This window comes from Nicotiana tabacum, chromosome 4, assembly GCF_000715075.1.
Source record: "Nicotiana tabacum cultivar K326 chromosome 4, ASM71507v2, whole genome shotgun sequence".
Classification (NCBI taxonomy): Eukaryota; Viridiplantae; Streptophyta; class Magnoliopsida; order Solanales; family Solanaceae; genus Nicotiana; species Nicotiana tabacum.
The window spans coordinates 25,113,837-25,136,466 of record NC_134083.1 but is presented as its reverse complement, the minus strand read 5'-3'; the positions used below and the strand labels follow the sequence as shown (position 1 = coordinate 25,136,466).

Below are 22,630 nucleotides of genomic sequence, written 5' to 3'. Positions count from 1 at the left end.
GACGATTCCCTGACGGCAAGCAATCTTCATGTCCAGGGGATTCCTAGTATACCTCTCTTCCTTATTTGCTTAGACAAACTATATGAAGAAGCTTTACATGTCTTTAAAATGTCCGGCAATGTCAATCTCTGCGCAAAGGTCCGGATCCCATGCAAAACTGGTTATCATTTTGTTCTCATAAACCAAAGATAAAGAAGGAACTCAGTCAACTCACACAAGCCAAAATTGTATTACATAAAACTATTACTATAGACTTTATAAGTCTCAAATGCAACAACTAACCAGAATAACAACGAGAATAAACAAGGTTTAGTATCACCGATAAATTATAGTAATAAATCTAGACGAGATGCCTTCAAGGACAATTTGAAATTCCTCAAATCCCCAATACTTACTAACTACCAACAAAATGTTGCCTCGATGCTGAACCAGCATGCGAAGTACTATGCTGTTGAAGATGCTTCACCAGAGCATTCTGGCATCACTTCACTTCCCAGCCACTCCAGATAATGTGCCATTTACATATGCAATATGCATGTAACTCATGTGTATCATAATGCGATACACAACCTTGTTGAACCTCTCCAATTTCATTTAAGTGCCAAATGAGTATCATTATTTTGTGAGACAGCAATAACTGAGATGCAAATGGATTATGTTTCAAAAGGGAAGGAGTTCACAAGAATTACTGTACATGCAGTTTAACTATGTTGAGCATCATCACAGTTAGTTGGAACATAATCTGTAGTCAACAATCAGGATGCTGCGCTGCTCTTTCAGCAAGAACTTTCCTCTCCCCAATCACAACCACCTGCTACAAAATTTACTTTATGTAAAAATCTCAAGTTTGCTGAATCCTCACTCAACTTCAGCAAAACATGCATAAAAGCATTAAGTAGCTGACCTGCTGTTTGGCAAAGGGTGATCATGTTAGTCCCGCTAATATTGCTGTATTTGTAAATAATAATTCTGCAAAATATAAGTTATCGTAATGAAACAGTAATTAATTCGAGCCCACTGAATTCACAGTGTTTCCTTAAGGAATTTAATCCCCTCCTAGTACCCAAGGTAATGGATTATTTCCTCCCAGGATAGAACGAATCACACACTGGTGTAGCGGTACTTCAAACCCCAATGTTTCAGCGAACACAAAGTTCGGTAGCAAATCACACTTACAGTTGCTTTGTTTGAAGTTAAAACAATGCAGAACAAAGGAGCAGAAACTCAGAAAATCGTATGGAAATGCTGAGAGGAAGGAGTGCAATATATAGCCAAAGTTGAGCGTTTTCAGTTTGGTGTATTTCGTTCGTGTCTTTCTTCAACAGCTGCTGCACATATATATAGCAGCCAGCTTTGAAGATGAACGACCCTCCACCCTCCATGGTGGAGCATGCACTAGCTTGTTTGTGGAGCAAGCACTTGGCCATGGTGGGAAGAGCATTAGGCGGCTGCTATTGCAGCTGGTGGTCAATACACGGATTGGAACATATCCGTTACAATTGCGGATAATCTTACGTTAATATTTACTATTAACAAATAAATTTGGTCCAAAAAATTAATCAATCAATCGATCATTTGACCAAATCCAAATCCGAAGCCGAAGCCGAAGCCGTAGCCGTAGCCGAAGTCGAGCCGAGCGAGCGACGACGGCGCGAGGCTTGCTTTCTTCTTAACTCTTTAAGAGTTACAAGAAGAGCAATTATATATATACCCACCAAAAATCTTTTCCTCTTCCAATATGGGACAATGTCTCATTGTCAAGAGGAAAACTTAAAATTTTATTCAAAAATTTCATTTTCCCCTCCATTTCCCATTCACCCTCATTTTAAGACTATTTCATCTTAAATAACAAAAACCTCAACAATCCCCCACATGAATGGGGAATGGCTATATCACGGAAGTATGCATGAAAAAACTGTGTGATTTGCAAGCAAGGATTAATCGCATCTGGATAAGTAGGTTTCCCTTTGAACTTTCCGTAGTGAACTTATGTCGGATATACTCGGTCAATCGGTAGATTTGATATCTTTGAACCGTCGATCTTTGGTGTATACCTAGACAACCATAAGTCACACAATCAACCATTAACCATCTTTGATTCTCATTGTTGTGTTCGTTTCAGCCATGAACACCACCTGGTTTCATAAGTGCGTAGAGAACTGGCCTTACAAAGTTCTCCTTGAAGCGGTTAACACTTTACACTTACATAGGCGATTCCTAAACGTGTCATCCTGTAGATACACTATTTGATATACCCCGTATTAAATTTAGAAATCATTAAAAAGCCTTAATGCTTTATCCTTGGTACTGAACATTGTCTCATCACGAGAACGGACTAAAATTTTATTTGACAATGTTGAACCGTCATTAATGACTTTGTTTGATCTCCTTGAACCTAGATCTTGGGATCTCCAGTCTTCTAGGTAGAGTTACCGCCACAATGACTTGTTCTCGGCCATAGCCCCATTCCCCTTGATGATTTCTCAACTACCTCTCTAGTTAGGCCTTTTGTAAGTGGATCCGACACATTATCACTTGACTTTACATAGTCAATCGTGATAATTCCTCTAGAGAGTAATTGCCTAACGGTTCTATGTCTTCGTCGTATATGGCGAGATTTACCGTTATACATAACGCTCCCAGCCCTTCCAATTGCCGCTTGACTATCACAATGTATGCATATTGGTGCCAACGGTTTGGGCCAAAATGAAATGTCTTCCAAGAAATTCCGGAGCCATTCAGCTTCTTCACCGGCTTTATCTAAGGCTATGAATTCAGCCTCCATTGTAGAGCGGGCAATACATGTTTGTTTGGACGACTTCCAAGATACCGCTCCTCCACCAATAGTGAATACATATCCACTCATGGACTTAGAATCAGTTGAACCGGTGATCCAATTTGCATCACAGTATCCCTCAATCACCGCAGGGAATTTACTGTAGTGCAAGTCAAAGTTCTGGGTATGTTCTAAATATCCCAAAACTCGTTTCATTGCCATCCAATGAGATTGGCCTGGATTGCTCGTATATCGACTTAGTTTACTTATAGCACAAGCTATATCTGGTCGTGTACAATTCATGATATACATTAAGCATCCCAACACACGAGCATAATCCAATTGTGATATGCTTTGGCCTTTATTCTTTGCTAATGCAAGATTCACGTCAATTGGAGTCTTTGCAACTTTAAAGCCCAAGTGCTTGAATTTTTCAAGTACTGTCTTAATATAATGAGATTGTGACAATGCCAGACCTTGAGGAGTCTTATGGATCTTAATTCCCAGAATTAAATCAGCAACTCCCAAGTCTTTCATATCAAACTTGCTATTGAGCATACGCTTAGTAGCATTTATGTTGGCAATGTCATTACTCATTATCAGCATATCATCCACATATAGGCAAACAATGACTATGTGATTTGGAACATTTTTAATGTACACATATTTATCACATTCATTTATCTTAAAACCATTTGACAACATTGTTTGGTCAAATTTCGCATGCCATTGTTTGGGTGCTTGTTTTAGTCCGTAAAGAGACTTAACAAGTCTACATACCTTCTTTTCTTTACCTGGAACCACAAACCCTTCAGGTTGTTCCATGTAAATTTCTTCCTCCAACTCTCCATTTAAGAAGGCCGTCTTAACATCCATTTGATGAATTTCAAGACCATACACTGCAGCTAATGTTACTAACATCCGTATGGACGTAATTCTTGTAACTGGAGAGTATGTATCAAAGTAGTCTAGACCTTCTCGTTGTCTATACCCTTTGACTACGAGCCTTGCCTTGAATTTATCAATAGTGCCATCATCTTTGATTTTTCTCTTAAAAATCCATTTAGAACCCAAAGGTTTATTTCCAGGAGGAAGATCAACCAATTTCCATGTATGGTTGTTCAATATGGATTCTATTTCACTATTGACTGCCTCTTTCCAAAACAATGATTCCGAAGAAGTCATAGCTTCTTTAAATGTTTGAGGCTCATTCTCCAATAAGAAAGTCACAAAATCTGGTCCAAATGAAGTAGACGTTCTTTGACGTTTACTACGTCTTGGATCCTCCTGATTACATGTACTTTCTTTTGTTTCTTCCCGAGGTCGTTTAGATCCTTCACCAAACGACTCACATTCCTTTTTATACGGATATATATTTTCAAAGAACTCAGCATTATCTGATTCTATAACCGTATTATTATGACAAGACCTTCAGCAAGTAGATCATGAATAATCACTTGCAATTCCTGGACTTGGGTAATAACAGACTTGCTATCTACCATTTTGTAGTCCAAAAATTTTGCTGCAACGATTTTCTTCATCTCGGCATCTTCAGTTTTATATTTCTTTTCAAGCGCATTCCACAATTCTTTTGACGTCTCCACGCCACTGTATACATTATACAGATTATCATCCAGTCCGCTAAGAATATAATTCTTGCATAAAAAATCAGAATGCTTCCACGCTTCAATCACGATAAAGCGTTCATTCTCTAGAGTTTTATCTGGCAGATCAGGAACATCTTCCTTGATGAACTTCTGTAGACATAACGTAGTTAAGTAGAAGAACATCTTCTGCCAGCGCTTGAAATCAATCCCGGAAAATTTTCCGGGTTTTTCTGTCGGTGCCAACGCCGGTGTTCGGCTTGTCGATGCGTTGGCAGTCACCGTCGGAACAGCTTGGTTTTCGCTTTCAGTCGTCATTTTTTCTGTAAAAGAATGACACAAACAAACGTTTAATAAACGTTTTCAAACTAGAGTAAAAATCACGTAGATTTTAATATCCAACAAAACGCCACGAAGGCTTTACTCTCCAAAACGGGAGTACACAAAACCACAAAGGTTTTAGTTTGCAGAATAATAAGAATAACACAAATACAGAAATAAATATTAAATTCCTTAAGATTGTTAGTCCCGCCAATATTGCTGTATTTGTAAATAATAATTCTGCAAAATATAAGTTATCGTAATGAAACAGTAATTAATTCGAGCTCACTGAATTCACAGTGTTTCCTTAAGGAATTTAATCCCCTCCTAGTACCCAAGGTAATGGATTATTTTCTCCCAGGATAGAACGAATCACACACTGGTGTAGCGGTACTTCAAACCCAGTGTTTCAGCGAACACAAAGTTCGGTAGCAAATCACACTTACAGTTGCTTTGTTTGAAGTTAAAACAATGCAGAACAAAGGAGCAGAAACTCAGAAAATCGTATGGAAATGCTGAGAGGAAGGAGTGCAACGTATAGCCAAAGTTGAGCGTTTTCAGTTTGGTGTATTTCGTTCGTGTCTTTCTTCAACAGCTGTTGCACATATATATAGCAGCCAGCTTTGAAGATGAACGACCCTCCACCCTCCATGGTGGAGCATGCACTAGCTTGTTTGTGGAGCAAGCACTTGGCCATGGTGGGAAGAGCATTAGGCGGCTGCTATTGCAGCTGGTGGTCAATACACGGATTGGAACATATCCGTTACAATTGCGGATAATCTTACGTTAATATTTACTATTAACAAATAAATTTGGTCCAAAAAATTAATAAATCAATCATTTGACCAAATCCGAAGCCGAAGCCGAAGCCGTAGCCGTAGCTACGTAGCCGTAGCCGTAGCCGTAGCCGTAGCCGAGCCGAGCGAGGACGACGGCGGCGCGAGGCTTGCTTTCTTCTTAACTCTTTCAGAGTTACAAGAAGAGCAATTATATATATACCCACCAAAAATCTTTTCCTCTTCCAATATGGGACAATGTCTCATTGTCAAGAGGGGGAAACTTAAAATTTTACTCAAAAATTTCATTTTCCCTCCATTTCCCATTCACCCTCATTTTAAGACTATTTCATCCTTAAATAACAAAAACCTCAACAGATCATGCCTTCATCATCCATTTGAGATATTTAAGAACTCACATTGTGTTTGTTGATGTAGTCCAGATCTTGTAATACCATTGTTATCTGGAGATACCTATTCCCCATCTCCAGAAGAAGACTTCCCATTGCCATTCAGCTGCTGAAAGGAAAAGATGTACCATGCAAATTACTTGTCCACCAGTAAATCACTAGGGGAATGAGGCTCAACTGGGTGAAACGGGATGTGTTTCCAGACACTTGATTCCGGTGGAAGAAGTGCTGCTTCACTCCATGCGAAAATGCAAATTGTCACGGATGTACTTCAAACTATTAGTTCCTCCTCTGAAACACTTGGCTGGTAACCTTGCAATTTGGCTTGACCAGTGAGCAGACCAAGCATCTCATAGATTGAACAAGCATGCTTATGATTTAGGTCACTGGCCAGAAAACTGTTAATGGTACCCTCAGCTTCGATTCTGCTTTGACCTGGAGGCTTTTTCACTCCTATTCCAAACATCTTCTGTCTCGTGACGACAACATCTCGCCACCTCTTATCAGTTGCATATAGATTTGACAAGAGCACAAAGTAGCCAGCAGCTCTATCAGGTTCAAGCTCCACAGCCAACTTTTGAGCTACGCTAGAAGCTAGTCTCACATTTTTGTGTATCTTGCATCCACTAAGAAGAGCACCCCAAACAGCCTCATTTGGCTTCATAGGCATTGCCTCAACAAGTGCCACGGCTTCATCAAAAAGTCCGGCACGACTTAACATATCAACCATGCATCCATAGTGCTCAATCCTCGGCTCCACACCCCAAGTTTCTTTCATACATTTAAAGTACCGATGCCCCTCATCGACATAACCAGCATGACTACAAGCAAACAGAACAGCCAAGAACGTTATCTCATCCGGTCTAACATCATTTCCTCCCCAGCTTTCCATCTGCTGGAAAATAGTAAGAGCCTCATGTGCATACCCTTGTTTTGCAAAACCTGTGACTATAGTGGTCCAAGAAACTGAGTTTCTTCTCGGCATCCCCTGAAATACCATATAAGCTTCCTCTATTTCACCACAACTAGCATACATATGTATAAGTGCATTGTACAATGACACCAGCACTGGCTCACTCCTAAACTGTGAGGACTCAACAAAACTTGAATGAATCCACTTCCCCAGATCCAGAGCTCCCAATTCAGCACACGCTGATAAAACGGCAACCAAAGTCACCTGATCAAATTCCACATAGCGACTTTGCATCAAGCGAAACAAAGCCAGTGCTTGTTGACATCTTCCGTTTTGCGTACTTCCTGCAATCACCGTTGTCCAGGAAACAACATTCTTATCTGGCATCTCATCGAAAATTCTAAGAGCCTCATCAACATCCCCATTTCTGAAATAACCAAAAAGCAATGAGTTCCAAGTCACGACATTTTTCTCATTCATTTCATCAAACACCTTGCGCGCATTATCAACGCCGTAATCCTCTCCAGTAGTTGCATACAGATTAACCAAATTGGTCTGAACAAACACATTTAGCAAAGACCGATTTTTTAAAATCTTCCCATGAAGCTGCTGACCTTCCCTGAACAAACTCCCTTTTGCGCAAGCATTAAGTACATAGGAATATGTGTAACCATCGGGCGTAGCAGTCGATTTTTCCATTAGATTAAAAAGCTCAACAGATTTCTGTGGGTTTTCGCTACGGGCATAACCCCTGATGATTTGGTTCCAAAGGGTGGTACTTGGATTTTGGACATGATAGAAAACTTGATCGGCATATTTGAGATTGTAAGATGTTAAAAACGGAGAAAGTAGTCTAACAAGAATGAAGTTTTTCTGGGTAAAGCCATTAGTTATGATGGGGGCGTGAATTTGTGTTAGCTGTTTAATGGATTTGCAATTCTGCAAGAGAGAGAATAGACGTTGTTGGAGAGCTCTTGATCCTCTCTTTTTGGCGGGAACTGATTCTTCAACTGACATTCAGCCTCTTGTTTAAACCAGAGACAAATTGCCGGCTGTCGTTTACTAGTGGAGTTGTCCCTTAATTCCTTCAAGATATATAAAATTAAAGTGACTTTCTTTTAAAGTGAAAGGAACATAATATAAGATGCTGATATTTCTTATTACAAATTGTTTATGAGCCTTTCTATGCAGTCACAAAGAGATACTCGTCAATTGGAATTGGAATTGGAAATATGTTTGGACTTCGGTCCAAAAAAAAAAAAATTGAAAATATGTTTAGAATACTAAGTACAATGTTTCTAAATCTAACTCTGGCCAATGATCTATGACCCCAGACAAAAATGTTTCAAATCAATAGTGAATACCGTGACAATATAGTAGGAGTAGCACTTTCTATTTATGTATTTTCTTCCAATAGTATTATTTTTTAAAAATAGGATGAAAGGCTTAAATAATACTCTAGTTATCTAGTAGAGTGAAATGAATATAGAATATTCATACAGGAGATCACAACTAGCTTGAATTTAGCCATCCTTGACTGATTGTTGTAAAACAGCAGAATTATCTCCATGAAGTACGCTTTAGAGTAGTTCAACACATTTTCACGAGATGAAAAGATTCTTGCATAAGGTGGCCAAACATTTTACAAGCGCAACGCAACCCCAAATCCATTTCCATAGACATCTTAAACCAGCAAGATTCAACCTGACTCTCAAAAGCTACCTCAAATCTAATCCTATCAAGACTATATCGCTGTTCTCTGACTTGCTGAGGAAAAAGATTTCTGCAGTAGATAGCTACTCTCTGCTGTATGTCATCAAAGCGTGCACTAAGAAATCCATGGCCATTGAAGGCAAACAAGCCCATTCCCTACTCATCAAACTTGGCTACGAACCCAACATTTTTCTTCAAACATCGCTTATGGATATGTACGATGCAACTGCAAATGTCGCTGATGTTCATCAGGTGTTTGATGAAATACCCAATAAGAATGTCGTGTGCTGGACTTCGCTGATTTCCTCGTATGTGCAGAATCAGAAACCAAACAGAGCCATAGAGATATTCAGGAAAATGCAAATGGATGACGTGGAGCCTGATCAGGTAACATTCACTGTTGCATTATCGGCCTGTGCTGATCTGGGGGCATTGGATAAAGGGGAGTGGATTCATGATTTGATAAGTCGAAAGCCGGAGTTTAGTGAGGATTTATGTTTAATGAATGCTCTGTTGAACATGTATGTAAAATGTGGGGATATCAGAAAAGCTAAGTTGCTGTTTGATAGTGTTAAAATAAAGGATGTTAGGACTTGGACTTGCATGATTGTTGGGCATGCATTACACGGCCAAGCAGAGGAAGCGCTAAGGCTGTTTTCAGCATTGGAAGCAGAAAACAAGTCAAGATCAAGTAAAAGCCGAGGGACTAAGAACCAATTACTTGTTCCCAATGATGTCATGTTTATAGGGGTTTTAATGGCTTGTAGCCATGCGGGAATGGTGGAAGAGGGGAAAAGGTATTTTAGAAGTATGATTGAGGAGTATGGCTTAAAGCCTAGGCTTTCTCACTTTGGCTGCTTGGTGGATATGTTATGCCGTTGTGGGCTGCTAAACGAGGCGTATAGTATTATTTTGGCAATGCCAATTCAGCCAAATGCAGTAATATGGAGGACATTACTGGGTGCCTCTGGCGTTCATGGCAATGTAGAACTTGCTGCAGTGGCTCGGTCTAAATTAGGCAAGTTAGAGGTTAGTGTCGTTGGTGATGATGTTGCATTGTCTAATATTTATGCTGCCAAAGGCATGTGGGAGGAGAAAGTAATGCTTAGACATGAGATGAGACAAAGGAGAACTCCTGGCTGCAGTTCAGTTGGGGTGGGAAAGTTGCATTCTTGAATGTTAATGAAGAGAAGTGCTCATCCTTTGCACTATGGTCTTGCTCTCGTCGTCGTCGGGACATAAGAACATTTGTGAATTTGTCAGCTTTTTATCAATGGCATTGGGTAGAAAGTTTCAAACATTAGAGTGTTCGTGATATTGTTAATTCAAAAAGCAATTTCTGGTATATAGAAAGGACGCCGATAAGTGGATGGCATTTGACAAAGTAAAGGAAAAAAGAAGACTGCCTGGACATGACAGAGACATGATAAAAATCCATAAATTATAAGGACTTGATACTCTATTTGTCATCTCCTTGTTGTACATTGTAGATACTATAACAATTTTCAGAACGTACGAAAATTCTACATGCTCTCTTCTCTTCTTTCTTTTTTTCTCTTCCATTTTGCTTCTTAAATGAACAACGGAATGATTCTTACACCATCTCTCGTGCTTCTCCTCATATCCTTTATAGTTTATACATATTAAAGCCGGATCCAATGCTAGTTATGAAATCTTTACTTTCTTTGCAAAAATGTAGCTGTTGCTTCTTTTTTTCGTCTATTTCACACAGATAATTTAGCTTTCTTCTACGAACAATTAATAAATTCGTTTTGTGGTAGTTCATTTCTCAACTAAATGATCTGATACAGCTTTTTCCATGAACGCTTTCTATAAGCTGCTCATCTAGTTAAGGCAACAGCAAAAGAAGGATCGTTTCACTGACGAGTGAACAGAAGAATGCTTTGTGGCTGCAAAGTGAGTAAGGTATGCATCAGCAAACATTTGACCTAGTTTGACCTGAGCCTCACTCGTTAAATGGAGTTTATCTTCCTTGAGTTGCAATCCCATGGCATCGATACAAACAACATTTGGGAGGTCAATCCTCTTTTGTGCTCGTCTTATCTCTTCAATATACTTTCCCTCTCCTGATGCAATTGCTACCTGCGTATAGTACAATGTATAATGCATGCAGTTAGAGTACCTGAAAATGATCAAGAACTTTATTCCATAGATCTTCACATCAGTTCATCATTCAAAACAATGCTTAGATAAAGGTATCTCATGAAATTTCAATTAGCCAGCATTAGTTTTGAAACAAACTATGATAGAGTACCTGAATAATTGGCAGAAAGGGCATATATAAATCAGCACGGACATTATGTATTAACTTCTCCATATTAGCTTTATAGGTCTCGACACGATGCTTGAATAATGTATCACTCTCACCTTGGTACCAAAGCAATGCTTTAATTTTTCCACCTTGATGCATGGCAGCTCTGGCTCTCTTTATCATGTTCTCATACAAGTGTGTCCCTTTTCCCCACTCCTTTAACGCAGTTCCACCTACGGCACATGGCACCAGGCCAATAGCTCCCATTTTGTCCTTAATTGCATTTGCAAATGACATTCCAGGTCCTATACCACAGGTCTTTTTCGTATCAATATCATGGTGAAGTGGTTCACATGCCATCTCCCAGTTGAGGTGTGCACTAAGGCGGAAAATTTTGGCAGGATCAGAACAGCACTCAGGTGGAACAATTGCATCCCAATGATTATGCTTATCTACTCCGCCACGACCAGACATGTTACTTTGGCCGGAGAGGATGAATATGTCTTCAGGGGTAAAAGCTTCAGTTTCTGGGGCGGAGGCCATAGCACACACAGCTGAGGATGCCCTTTCAGTGCTATGTTTTAAATGTCCCTCCTAGCCAAAGACAAAGATGGTGAAATTGGTAGGAAAGCCATCAAATTTGGACTTATCTATCAGTGATTCTTCTGATGTAATCTGACTATGGTACAAAAAGAAATATTCATCAAGAAGTCGGCCACCAACTAAGGTAACTTTTCTTTCGCAATATTCAACAAAGTTCTCCTAATTATCAGGAGAACCAGCATAAAACTAGACAAAAGGAATAAGAATAAGTTATCAAGGATAATCCAAATGAGAATGACACGAGAAATATCATGTTGCATTAACAATATGTTTAACATAAAAGACCACATTAGTTCTACTATAGATGTTCTCCGTATAAGCTTGTCTCAGTCTAATTTTAGTAAAGCAAAAATTATCATAACTTGAACTTGATTCATAAATGCCAATTGATATTAGCTCAAAGAAATGACATTCTTCTTCTTACGAATCAAGTAATAAAATGCAACTAGAATATAGTCCAAATCTTGCAGCTAAGCAGCTCTGGGATGTTATCTCTCATTAATCCCAACCATTTTCGTAATGAAATCAACATCGCTGGCCACATTACACAAAACCAAAGATCCAAAAAAGAAGAAAAGAAACAACACTTGCCAATGAAGCCTTTACCTTACGTAGTGGAGCTGACACCAAATTCTAATTCCATTCAAGTATGGTTTATCTGCCGACAGAGAGTGTCAACTTCCACCAATTAGTGGTGTAATATAGTAAATATGCAGGGCGGAGCCACAATGTTATTTACCCAGTAGCTTTTAGACTCAGTATTTGTATTAATAATTTATTAAATATGTATAAATATTTAATTACGAACTCGGTTACTAAAATGATTTGTGAGTTGCATGACAAGTTCAGGACGCATAAACTTCGCTTTCTCGTGTATACTCGTACCGTTTCACCAAATATTTCAAGGGGGTGGGGGTAGCAAACAAACAATCAAAATGTAAAACCACACTACAATAAGTACCAATTCAAGGATCAAGACCCAATGATTATACCATGTTAAAGATTTAATCAATCAAAATGTAAATAAAAAAAAAGTATAACTCACACTCAATATTCTAGTAGTTACAGGCAAGTCAAGAAAAGAAAATGGGGAAGGAGATCAATGTAATTCGAGAATAACCGAAGGATAAAAGTAAACTCCAAAGATAGAAATTGGTACCCAGAGGCCAGAGCAGTGGAATCTGCCATTCCGGAGACGAAAGATTGTAATTTGTAAAGATCGACGGCCTAATTATTGAACATTTGCATTTCTAAATATTCCGGTTTGTAGAGAACTAAAGATAGTGGCGGTTTGTCAAATTGATGGGTATATAGGGGCCAATTCTGGTTAGTGGTCTTATCTTTTTTCTTTTTCATTTTGGTGTTTTTATTTGTTCCGTATAACAATTCAATATTTTACCAGGCCAACTAATTCTTAGGCCCAGTTGGTTTGAAGGGGTGTTGTCCACACTGTGCCTTTTGGGTCTGAACCAGTCGCACGTGGCATGTCTAGTGCGGTTTACATCCTATGTGTGATATGTAGTTTATTACACATTGGGGTTTAATCAGTGCGCATAGAGTGCTCACCACAGAGTGCTTACCCGAAGGGCAGAGACTGTGGCAGAGACTATAGCGGTTTTCCTGGGATTACAAAAAAAAAACTAATTCGTAGGAGCTATTAAATAGTGAGAGCTCCCTATCAAGATTTTGCAGTTTTTTGCATTTTGCTTCCTTAAAGTCGACTTCATTTTTTGATTTACAACCTATCCTCTTATCTTTGATGGTTTGCTCCCCAATGTATTCATATTTTTGCAGAATAATAAAATCTCATTACTAAAGAAGTAAAACAGAAATAATATATTTTTGATTCATCAATTTTATAAGGTGCAAGTCAATCTCGTTTAAGAAAATTCAAGAACATCACCGATGTCAATTTCGGTATATCAAAGATGAATTTTTTATCACAACACCTGTAAAATTAAGAAATTTTTACCTCGTATAGCAATGGTATACACCCTATTTATTATAAATCAAAATTATTTTAAAATATTATTTTCTATAGCTACAATTTATATTTTATAGCAAAATAAGTATTTATGGTATATACTACCACTGAGGTATGAAATAAGGCATGAAATATGCTATTTATGTTTTTCCTCTCTCTTAGACAGCTGGATATACTTATTTTTAAGATGATTGTCGTTACTGTATTCATGAATACATGGTGCGAATACACGTGAATACATGTGCGTACAACTGGACTGCCGTGATGTTAGACGCTTTTTACTGTTGTATACATGAATACAGCAGCGCGAATACATGTGAATACATGCACGTACAGATTGACTGCCCTGATTTTAGGCCTTTTTTTGCTGTTGTGTTCATGAATACATGACGTAAATACATGCACGTATAGCTGGACTGCCCTGATTTTAGGCGTTTTTACCGATGTATTCATGAATACAGCAGCATGAATACATGTGAATACATGCGCGTACAACTGGATTGCCATGATTTTTAGGCGATTTTTGCTGCTATATTCATGAATACATGGCGCGAATACATGTGAATAAATGCGTGTACAGCTGGACTACCCTGATTTTTAGGCGCTTTTTGCTACTGTATGAATACATTACCGTAACAACTAAATAGCAGTTATAGGAAGTAATTATGTATACGGTAGCTATAAGAAGTTAATAGCCGTTAAACAATAGTGATTTCTGAAAAATTATTCTAAAATTAAAGGTAAGGAGAAAGTTACAGCATGCATAAATGGATCGATGAACAAATGTTTGAACTGAAAAAGGATAACAATCCAAGAAATAATAACAACAGCAACAACAACATACCCAGTACATTCCTATACTTGAGGTCCGGGAACAATCCAAGAAATAACTGGTTATATTTGCATTGATTTTTAAATTATGGCTATATTCTTAAAGAAACATTAAAAGTGGCTATATCATGTTAAGCGTATACTATTTGAGTATTGTTTGGATCCATTTCAAATTAACGCTCATTTATAGGCCCACGTTCAATCTAAAAAACAGCTTTACACTCAAAGCCCAAAGTTGCTTAGATACGGAACCGGTCCAACCGTTGCAAGCGCTTTATCTCCGCGGTACGAAGCGAAGTCACCTACCGGTCAGAAGAAGTGACTCGCTCTGTGCGCGCGGAGCGAAGAATTGCAGACAGACATCTGGATTGGTAGGACGAAACGGATACTGAATTTCGACTACTGTATTAGCTGAATGTTAGGTTAATCATCCTACTTTTTCCCTATCCTACTGAATCTTCTGTTACTGTTTTCGGTCCCCGGCCGTTGACAGTCTTCACCTATGCCTTCCGACTCTGACTTATCGGACGATGATCGGAAACCTAAGATTGGACCTAGCTCCAACTCTATTGATCAGTCCTTGGACGCCATCGAGAATCAATTGTCCTCAATTTCAGTCAGTCAACCCGAATCCGAACCCGAATTCGATGATGCCAAGGATACTTCGCCATCCAATCAGGATAAGCTCGTGAATGGATCGTTGAATGAGAATCCCGGAGCTGAAGAGCTGCCTCGTATCAATGTGGCGGAAGACTTTAGCTCTTCGAGTGCCATGTGGAGGAACAATTCGGAAGAAATGGAGGCGCCGTCAAGTCCTAGTAGTAGTGGCTATGCGGGTGAAAGAGGGAGTAGTAACGCCAGTAGTAGGACCTCTGGCATTGAGGAGGAGGTCGATGGTGAGATTCTCGAAATTGGGAATAGTGATTCTTTTGACGGAGTTTCCGACTCTCAAGTGCAATGGCTTCCTGGGAAACGCCACGGCAGTGAGGTCAGTCCAACAGAAGCTACGGTGAATGTTTAGCTCTAAATAGTAGTTGTGGCTAGTTTAGCAAATCCTACAGTGTTATAACTTGAGAAGAATTTTGTTAAATGTTAGCTTGTGCAATCAGGGGATTTTTGATTCTTGATAGTAAGGTCAAACTGAGGACAACTTGTAGGCTGCAATAAGGTCAAATTGAGGACCACTTGTAGGCTGAAATTTCACTTTTGGGTTTTAGATGGCATGAACTGAGATTAAGTAGTGGGTGTGGTAGCAATTATGGTTTACTCCTTCTGCCCCAATTTATGTGAGGGTGTTTGAATAGGCACAAAGTATAGCCATAGAAATTTATGTGGCTATAGATCACCTCGTTAAGAGTAAAATGAGAAGTTTAAAGTTAAATTGTTTATGAGCGTAGAAAAGTTTCATTCTTATCATGGACAGACGAAAAAGGAAAGAGTGTTACATAAATTGGGACAGAGGAAGTATAAGTTTACAACTTTTTATATTTTCTCCCAATGTATACATACAGTCTAGTAATCAAGACTTCCGGCTGCATTTTCATCAGTTTGAACTCTCGCTTAGCAGTGAAATTTATGATCCTTTGTCTTGTTTAGAATTGTTAGAAGACTAGTCCAGGTATGTTTAGGAGCTTGTCTCTATGGCAAAGACAATAAAAAATATATTTTATACTGTTTTATCGCAAAAATTATGTTGGTGAAACTAATTTACATGCAGACAACTAAAACTGATTCTTTAGTAACATCACAGGGGAAGTAAAGGAGACTATCCATTGTTGATATGATTCATGTTTATCTTTTGACTTTTTTGATTGATGAAGTGCAGGATGATGCTTCTATTTCATGGAGAAAAAGAAAGAAGCACTTCTTTGTCTTGAGTAACTCAGGAAAACCGATATACTCAAGGTCAGTGTTGAAGCCCCCCATCCGGAGTACTGAATGACATTCATTAATTAGAGTACTATATACTATTGAACTACTTCTTCTTCATCATATATAATTTTCTCTGGGATTTCTTATTTTTCTTTTTTATTTCACTTGAAGATATGGAGATGAACACAAGCTTGCTGGATTCTCTGCCACCTTGCAGGCCATCATTTCATTTGTGGAGAATGGGTATTTTTCTAATGAATTAAGGAGTTGTTCTTTTTTTCTTATAAGCTTATCTTTTGGCTACCTTGTTACCTGCTACCCCCTGCCTTTTCAGCGAAGTCATAGCGGGATATTGAAGTTTGCCTGATTGGTGTCTTTTTCAGGGGTGATCGAGTCAACTTGGTCAGAGCCGGGAAACACCAGGTCAGTCTCCTTGTCTCAAAATTCTCCATAATGCAATGATGATGGAACTTGTGCTTTCTTGCATTGTCGACACCTCACCTTCATCTATGACATTTCATGCTCGGAAATTTCGAAGTTGCATGGATTATTGCCTAGTGGTTGTGGATGTTCATGCTAGTTTTTTTTTTGATAAGGTAAATTGTATATATATATATCAGTTTGATCTGTAAGTTATTTTTTTAAATGCTTGAATGTTATTGTTTCGAAAATTGGCATCAAAAGAAAGAAGGAAGGAAAGAAAAGATATCCAACACTATTTGGCATTGCAAGTGAGTGGTCACCTAGGAAGAGTTTGTAATATTAGCAATTGAGTTGCAACATTAGGCAACTTAACAGAAAACTTTTCTGCTTAAGCACTTTGTTGAAAGGGTGCTGCTGCCTGATTTGTATTTTCTTGTTTAACAGACATTTAAGGCTTGTGTTTCAGGTTGTATTTCTTGTGAAAGGACCTATTTACTTGGTTTGCATAAGCTGTACAGAAGAGTCATATCAGTCATTGAGGGTACAACTAGAGCTCCTCTATGGTCAGGTAAGTCACTCTTTTTCTTTTCTCTTTTTTCCTGTTGTTGCTTTATTGTCAGAGTTTGCCTTGGCATGTTAATTGACTGCCAATTGTTCTGACAGATGTATGCAATTCCTCATATATCAATTGTTATATGAATGCAGATGATACTTATTCTTACGAAGTCTGTGAATAGATGTTTCGAGAAGAACTCTAAATTTGATATGACTCCTTTGCTTGGAGGAACGGACGTTGTCTTCTCTTCTCTAATCCATTCGTTCAGTTGGTTTGTGCTATGCTCTCACTCCCTCCTCCCTCCGTCTCCCTCTCTCTCTCTCAGCCTGTATACTAATCTTCATCATGATACCTTTTATTTTCTTTTTGATGAAGTAATTTGTTTCATTATTGGCATCAAGATGATGCGATAAGTACAAAATAAGATGCAAAATTCATGCTTATAAGTTATGGAAAAGATGGTCACAAGAATATATGTAACATATTTGTCGAAAAGGAAAAGCATATGAATGCTATATATTGCAGAAGTCCTGTTCCATCTCTACTGAGTTCCTGCTCAAGTTTAAGATGCAGTGTGGACATTCTAGTGGAAAAGAATTCTTGGGAAGCTTGTTGGTTGAATTTTCAGAATATGTTGTTCAGAAACACCTTGCTGATGATTTGATTGCAAACTATTTTACTTGGTTCTTAATATAAACTGTTCCTACCTATGCTAATGATATCATTACCTATACTAATATATTAAGTGTGCTTATTTGGATTCCAGGAACCCATCTAGTTTTCTCCATGCTTACACATGTCTTCCACTTGCTTATGCGACAAGGCAAGCTGCTGGTGCCATCTTGCAAGATGTAGCTGACTCAGGGGTCTTGTTTGCCATATTAATGTGTAAACACAAGGTCTTGTTTCTATTTCTTATTCTTCTTTCAAATTGCACATTTCGGAGGCACATAGGTCTCAGTTTACTGTATTGTTTAAAACATCCTGTTTAAAGTTGATTTGCAGGTTATCAGTCTTGTTGGTGCACAGAAAGCATCGCTTCACCCTGATGATATGCTATTGCTCTCCAACTTTGTTATGTCTTCTGAATCATTTAGGCAAGTTCTACTAACTTTTGATTCTTGCTTGGGCCATTTACTTGTGTACCTGGTGGAAATGTTTGGAGATGATTGATAAATTCATGTTACACGTGCATATGCAAGTTTTACTGAATTTGCTGATCTTTTTGAATGAATGATTGGGCAAGGTTGCTAAATGTGGTCAGTTATCGAGGCAGGTTTGGCTTTTGGGGGATACAGATGTTACTGTAAATGGCCATGCTAATTTTAGTATTTGTCCTTGGAGGATCCTGTCGTAGCGTTTTGCCGTTATGAAATTTACCATTATTAATATGTTTCTGTTTTTTCGTGTAATTAGGTCACTTATGCTAATTGTTACCTATGTTGCTCGGACTCTCCGAAAATTTTGCCGGGTGCGTGTCGGATCCTCCAAAAATAGTGTATTTTTGGAGGATCCGACACTGGTGCGGCATCATTTTGGAGAGTCTGCGCAACATAGATTGTTACATATCGTATTTTACTAGATCTCATTCACTTAGGTTTCCACGCGCTTTAATTAAGTTGTTTCCGCAACAAAGGATCACCTTACTTTTTCTTGAGGCTCCAATACATTTTATCTGGCAGTCGAATGATCTGGGGTTGGTGTGGGAATTTTCACTTTTCATTTTTTGGCTTGAGAAGAATTTAAATGGGGATCATGGTCAGTGAGGGTTCATATAGCCGACCCAACTTGTTTGGGACTGAGGCGCAATAGTAGTTGTTATGTGTACGAGTCCCCATTAATTTGGTGTAATGACTCTGTACTTATAGATTCTCTCTTGGACATTTGTCTCGTGTCCAGAGGCAGCTTGTAGCTTTGGCTTAGCTAGGATTTGTTTATCATGATATCATAATGACAGTGCATTCAAATTCGTTTCTTCTATTCTGTGTAGTTGATGTTCTCACTTCCTAATGCGTGCTCCTCATTCTTGCTTTGATTGTCTTTGACTTTTTTGTGCGCCCTTATTGACTGTGGACGGTTGGTCACATATTACGTAACAATATAATGTATATTGATGACTGAGTAATTATATATTTTAACTGAGCGATAGTGAAAAGGACCCTCTACCTCCAATATTGATTGGGGTTCCGATCACCAAGAAAGAAAACTGGGAAAGGACCATTGACGACTTTTGGGCAGAGAGAATGTGGGGGTGGGGTTTCTTCCATAGAAAAAATAAAAAATTAAAGAGCATATGTTACAGCCCACTTAAGGTCTGTATTCCATTTATACTATCTAATTTCCTGGAGGCTATACGATAACATGCTCATTGGTGTCATGCAGGACATCAGAATCCTTCTCACCGATTTGCTTACCAAGATACAACCCCATGGCATTTCTACATGCTTATGTGCAGTACCTTGATGTAAGTTGGGCAGGTGTAGAATTATTCTTTAATAGTTCCCTCCTCCCAAAATGTTGTTAACTTTCCTTCAAAGGTACTAATATTTATTACTTTTTGAATATGTACTACAGACATCAGATACATATTTAGAAAATTCAAATTTGTCAAAAGATATTATTTACTTTAATATTTGGCTGCTTTTCTTAAACAACTGTAAATCTCAACTCTCTTATTCCGTGTATGCAAAGTAAGACTGCCAGCTTAATATAGAGGAAGTATCTATTGATGAAAGATTTTAAGTTGAATCTCTTTTTGAATGGTAGTAGTAGGCTGCCTTACAAGAATTATAAGATTTTGGTGTTTCCAAAGTTTTCCATTTATGCTATTGCTATTCATAGCAAATTACCCAAATTCGGTGCTGTATATTACAGGTTGACACATATTTAATATTGCTTACTACAAGTTCAGATGCCTTTCATCATCTTAAAGATTGCAGGTAAATAGTGCCTTTTCTCTTCTTATTTTTCAAGTAAATTTGTTTCCAGTACTCAAAGCTGAGAATTTTGCTTATGTTTCCATTAGATCTGAACCATGGGAAATATTAGCCACTGCAATTTCCAGTGTATATCTATTCTTAAATTCTGTCAGGAGGCATTAGCTTGTTATAATCTATCTTGTAGGGTTCGTATTGAAAAGGTACTTCTGGAGTCCAATGTACTTGGTGAAGCTCAAAGATCCATGGTTGATGGTGGCATGCGTGTTGAGGATTTACCTACTGATCATGGTTCTCAGTCCGGAGCAGTCTCCCCTCATCTGGGTCAGCCTGGACATACTAGAGAGTCATCAGACAGATTTTCTGAAGCATTCATAGGTGTTGGTGGTCCTGCTGGACTTTGGCATTTTATGTATCGAAGTATTTATCTTGACCAGTATGTGTCGTCCGAGTTTTCCTCACCAGTAAATAATAGACAACAGCAGAAAAGGTATTACTGCAAAATCAACGCTGTCATAACAAACATTACTTGTCTTTTTTTCTTTTCTTTTAACTGTGAGATGATATCTTCTATTGCAGGTTGTATAGAGCTTACCAGAAGCTTTATGCATCCATGCATGATAAAGGAGTTGGACCTCACAAAACTCAGTTCAGAAGGGATGAAAATTATGGTACGTTCTTGGGTGTTATTTATATGCAAAGCTCTTCAAGCGCTAAAACCTTTCTATTTATAGATTTAGTCGATGGAGGTCCAAGTTGCATGGATAATCCGATCTACATATTGTAAATCTATTTTTCTTTCAAACTTAAAATAAGTCTACAGAACCTATCTATGACTCTTTCTGCTTGCATAGTACCATAGAGCAGGTTAATTTTTTATCTAAGCTTTGAGGTTGGGATGGAGAAGTTCTCCTTGGGTAGACACTGAGAGTTGTTGGGTAACAGATTTAAAAAAAGAAAACGGACGCATTCTCCTATATTTTTATTGTTCTTCATGGTTGCCGTTATTCCTTGTTATTCATGAGCAAGGAAAAAAAATCTTGTGAGTTGTAATTGCGAGAAATGTGTGATCCCTTGGAAGTTTGCAGGCAATGATTTCAAGTGGATTTTTTTAGTTAAGGATATACGTAGTAATCAATTGGTACCAAGCCTCTTTGCTTTCCAGTATTGACCTTTAATTCTTTGTCTTTTTTTAAGTAGTTACCGAATTCTGGTAGGGGAAATTAGAAACGTAGAACAGAACAACTCCCAAAATTTTCTCCCATGATAATAGTTTAGTTCCTCTTGAATTGACTTCCTTACCTTATCTTGCAGTTCTGCTGTGCTGGGTTACTCAGGATTTCGAACTTTATGCAGCATTTGATCCCCTGGCAGACAAGGTTTTATTATTTGCTTTTTCTTCTAAACCTGTTGTTTGTCCGAGTGTTATCTTGAATGTCACTTTTATTTATAGTCTTTCCACCAATCATTTTTATGGTGTTATATGAGCTATAGGCGACTCCATTTTATCTTTGGATGAGGAATTCATGGGCCAGTTTAGGTATTGAAACTGTGCCGATTCAAACATGCAGGAGATTTAACAGACCTTAGTTCACTTTTGTTCTGTACTCTGGTAAGTTGGTTACCACTTGCAGCACCACATGAGATTTGTGCATGGCCCCCTACTGTTTTGTTACCATATACAACAGGAAGATAACAAGTTTAATTCAATATACCACAAGGCTTTTAGCCCTAACGACTGAAATCAAAATGTCACTTTGACATGATTATTTGCTGAATTGAAGAATCTACCCCAATGTGTACCTTAACCCCAAGATGATCTTATCCTGCCACCCCTAGATATATGTTGACTTGCTTCTTAGGCATCATGGTCAAAGAGCTATTATTCGAGATATTATTTAGTAACTGGCATCTGTCTTATCTACAGTTTTTTGTGAACTGAAATGCTGATAAATACGTCAAAGCTGATTTTGTCTTTCCGGATTTCAATGTGTCTTGTTAGTTTAAGCTTCAATTTTCTTGTGCCAATTCTTTTGGAATGTAAGAACTGTTCTCTTTACATGTGTTCTTTCTGCTTTTTGACGTTTGGTAAGATTCCACCTTGCAGGCTCTAGCTATAAAAACTTGCAATCGAGTGTGTCAGTGGATCAAGAACATAGAAAATGAGATTTTCTTGTTAGGAGCGAGTCCTTTCTCATGGTGATGTTCCCCATGTTCGCTTCTTTACGTGTATTCTATTTTTTTTAAAACTTTTCTTTTCTCAAATTCCTTTAATAAGGTATGGCATCATTTTTGTAGGCCTTCCATTTTTGTGGTTCTATATTTATATCTTACTTGGTAATGAATGCCAATTGTAGTTTAATGTTTGGCAGTCAAGATATGAGTTGTCTCACTCTAGGCGTCATTTCATTTTAGCTTGTACGATTTATGAATTTTTGTAGCGCTATCTGTATCATCAATTCGTTGTAATTCTACATAATCATCTGATGGATTGCTAAAGACAATTTCCCTCGCTGTGATGTTATATTGAGGCTAAAGCACAACGGAATATGGTTGCAACCATTTATTCCTTCCGCGTGAGGGCTAGGGCATTTAGTCCGGAACTTGACACTAACTCATAAACATCAACAAAATATCCAA

At 38.2% G+C, this 22,630-nt stretch overlaps 4 protein-coding genes across 9 annotated transcripts; 2 read left to right on the top strand and 2 right to left on the bottom strand.

Annotated features, from left to right (window-relative positions):
* Positions 1-210: 210 nt before the first annotated feature.
* LOC107818970 (pentatricopeptide repeat-containing protein At5g66520-like) lies at positions 211-7,951 on the bottom strand. Its single transcript, XM_075251554.1, has 2 exons — positions 5,897-7,951; positions 211-907 (listed from the first exon to the last, which is right to left on the bottom strand). The coding sequence occupies exon 1, from the start codon at positions 7,815-7,817 to the stop codon at positions 6,159-6,161; it is 1,659 nt and encodes a 552-aa protein (XP_075107655.1). The 5' UTR covers positions 7,818-7,951; the 3' UTR covers positions 211-907; positions 5,897-6,158.
* Positions 7,952-8,260: 309 nt separating this feature from the next.
* On the top strand, positions 8,261-10,056 carry LOC107818971 (putative pentatricopeptide repeat-containing protein At1g74400). The gene has a single exon (XM_016645050.2). The coding sequence runs from the start codon at positions 8,409-8,411 to the stop codon at positions 9,687-9,689; it is 1,281 nt and encodes a 426-aa protein (XP_016500536.2). The 5' UTR covers positions 8,261-8,408; the 3' UTR covers positions 9,690-10,056.
* On the bottom strand, positions 9,947-12,706 carry LOC107818977 (putative carbohydrate esterase At4g34215). 3 transcript variants are annotated; one of them, XM_016645058.2, is made up of 4 exons: positions 12,548-12,700; positions 11,995-12,046; positions 10,789-11,379; positions 9,947-10,616 (listed from the first exon to the last, which is right to left on the bottom strand). In XM_016645058.2, the coding sequence occupies exons 3-4, from the start codon at positions 11,326-11,328 to the stop codon at positions 10,359-10,361; spliced, it is 798 nt and encodes a 265-aa protein (XP_016500544.1). In that variant the 5' UTR covers positions 11,329-11,379; positions 11,995-12,046; positions 12,548-12,700; the 3' UTR covers positions 9,947-10,358. The 3 variants fall into 3 exon arrangements, with proteins under 3 accessions (XP_016500544.1, XP_016500542.1, XP_016500543.1); XM_016645056.2 differs by lacking the exon at positions 11,995-12,046 and having other exon boundaries at positions 12,548-12,706; XM_016645057.2 differs by lacking the exon at positions 11,995-12,046 and having other exon boundaries at positions 10,789-11,464; positions 12,548-12,702.
* Positions 12,707-14,417: 1,711 nt separating this feature from the next.
* On the top strand, positions 14,418-22,366 carry LOC107831467 (vacuolar fusion protein MON1 homolog). 4 transcript variants are annotated; one of them, XM_075251560.1, is made up of 15 exons: positions 14,418-15,191; positions 16,029-16,108; positions 16,247-16,318; positions 16,459-16,498; positions 16,965-17,066; positions 17,204-17,325; positions 17,821-17,953; positions 18,060-18,151; positions 19,437-19,518; positions 19,929-19,993; positions 20,178-20,480; positions 20,570-20,661; positions 21,305-21,369; positions 21,485-21,602; positions 22,098-22,366. In XM_075251560.1, exons 1-14 carry the CDS (start codon positions 14,706-14,708, stop codon positions 21,578-21,580), a joined length of 1,830 nt encoding a protein of 609 aa, XP_075107661.1. In that variant the 5' UTR covers positions 14,418-14,705; the 3' UTR covers positions 21,581-21,602; positions 22,098-22,366. The 4 variants fall into 4 exon arrangements, with proteins under 4 accessions (XP_075107661.1, XP_075107660.1, XP_075107663.1 ...); XM_075251559.1 differs by lacking the exon at positions 21,485-21,602; XM_075251562.1 differs by having other exon boundaries at positions 21,485-22,366.
* The last annotated feature ends 264 nt before the right edge of the window (positions 22,367-22,630 follow it).

What these genes read in the sequence shown, in the direction of transcription:
- LOC107818977 (XM_016645056.2), bottom strand. Translation starts at nt 11,328, where the DNA reads ATGGCCTCCGCCCCAGAAACTGAAGCTTTTACCCCTGAAGACATATTC. An exon ending in CCTTTCTGCCAATTATTCAG is followed by an intron (nt 10,617 to 10,788) that starts GTACTCTATCAT and finishes TACTATACGCAG; the next exon opens with GTAGCAATTGCATCAGGAGA.
- LOC107818970 (XM_075251554.1), bottom strand. Translation starts at nt 7,817, where the DNA reads ATGTCAGTTGAAGAATCAGTTCCCGCCAAAAAGAGAGGATCAAGAGCT.
- LOC107818971 (XM_016645050.2), top strand. Translation starts at nt 8,409, where the DNA reads ATGAAAAGATTCTTGCATAAGGTGGCCAAACATTTTACAAGCGCAACG.
- LOC107831467 (XM_075251558.1), top strand. Translation starts at nt 14,706, where the DNA reads ATGCCTTCCGACTCTGACTTATCGGACGATGATCGGAAACCTAAGATT. An exon ending in GGAAAACCGATATACTCAAG is followed by an intron (nt 16,109 to 16,246) that starts GTCAGTGTTGAA and finishes TTTCACTTGAAG; the next exon opens with ATATGGAGATGAACACAAGC. An exon ending in TCAGAGCCGGGAAACACCAG is followed by an intron (nt 16,499 to 16,964) that starts GTCAGTCTCCTT and finishes CTTGTGTTTCAG; the next exon opens with GTTGTATTTCTTGTGAAAGG.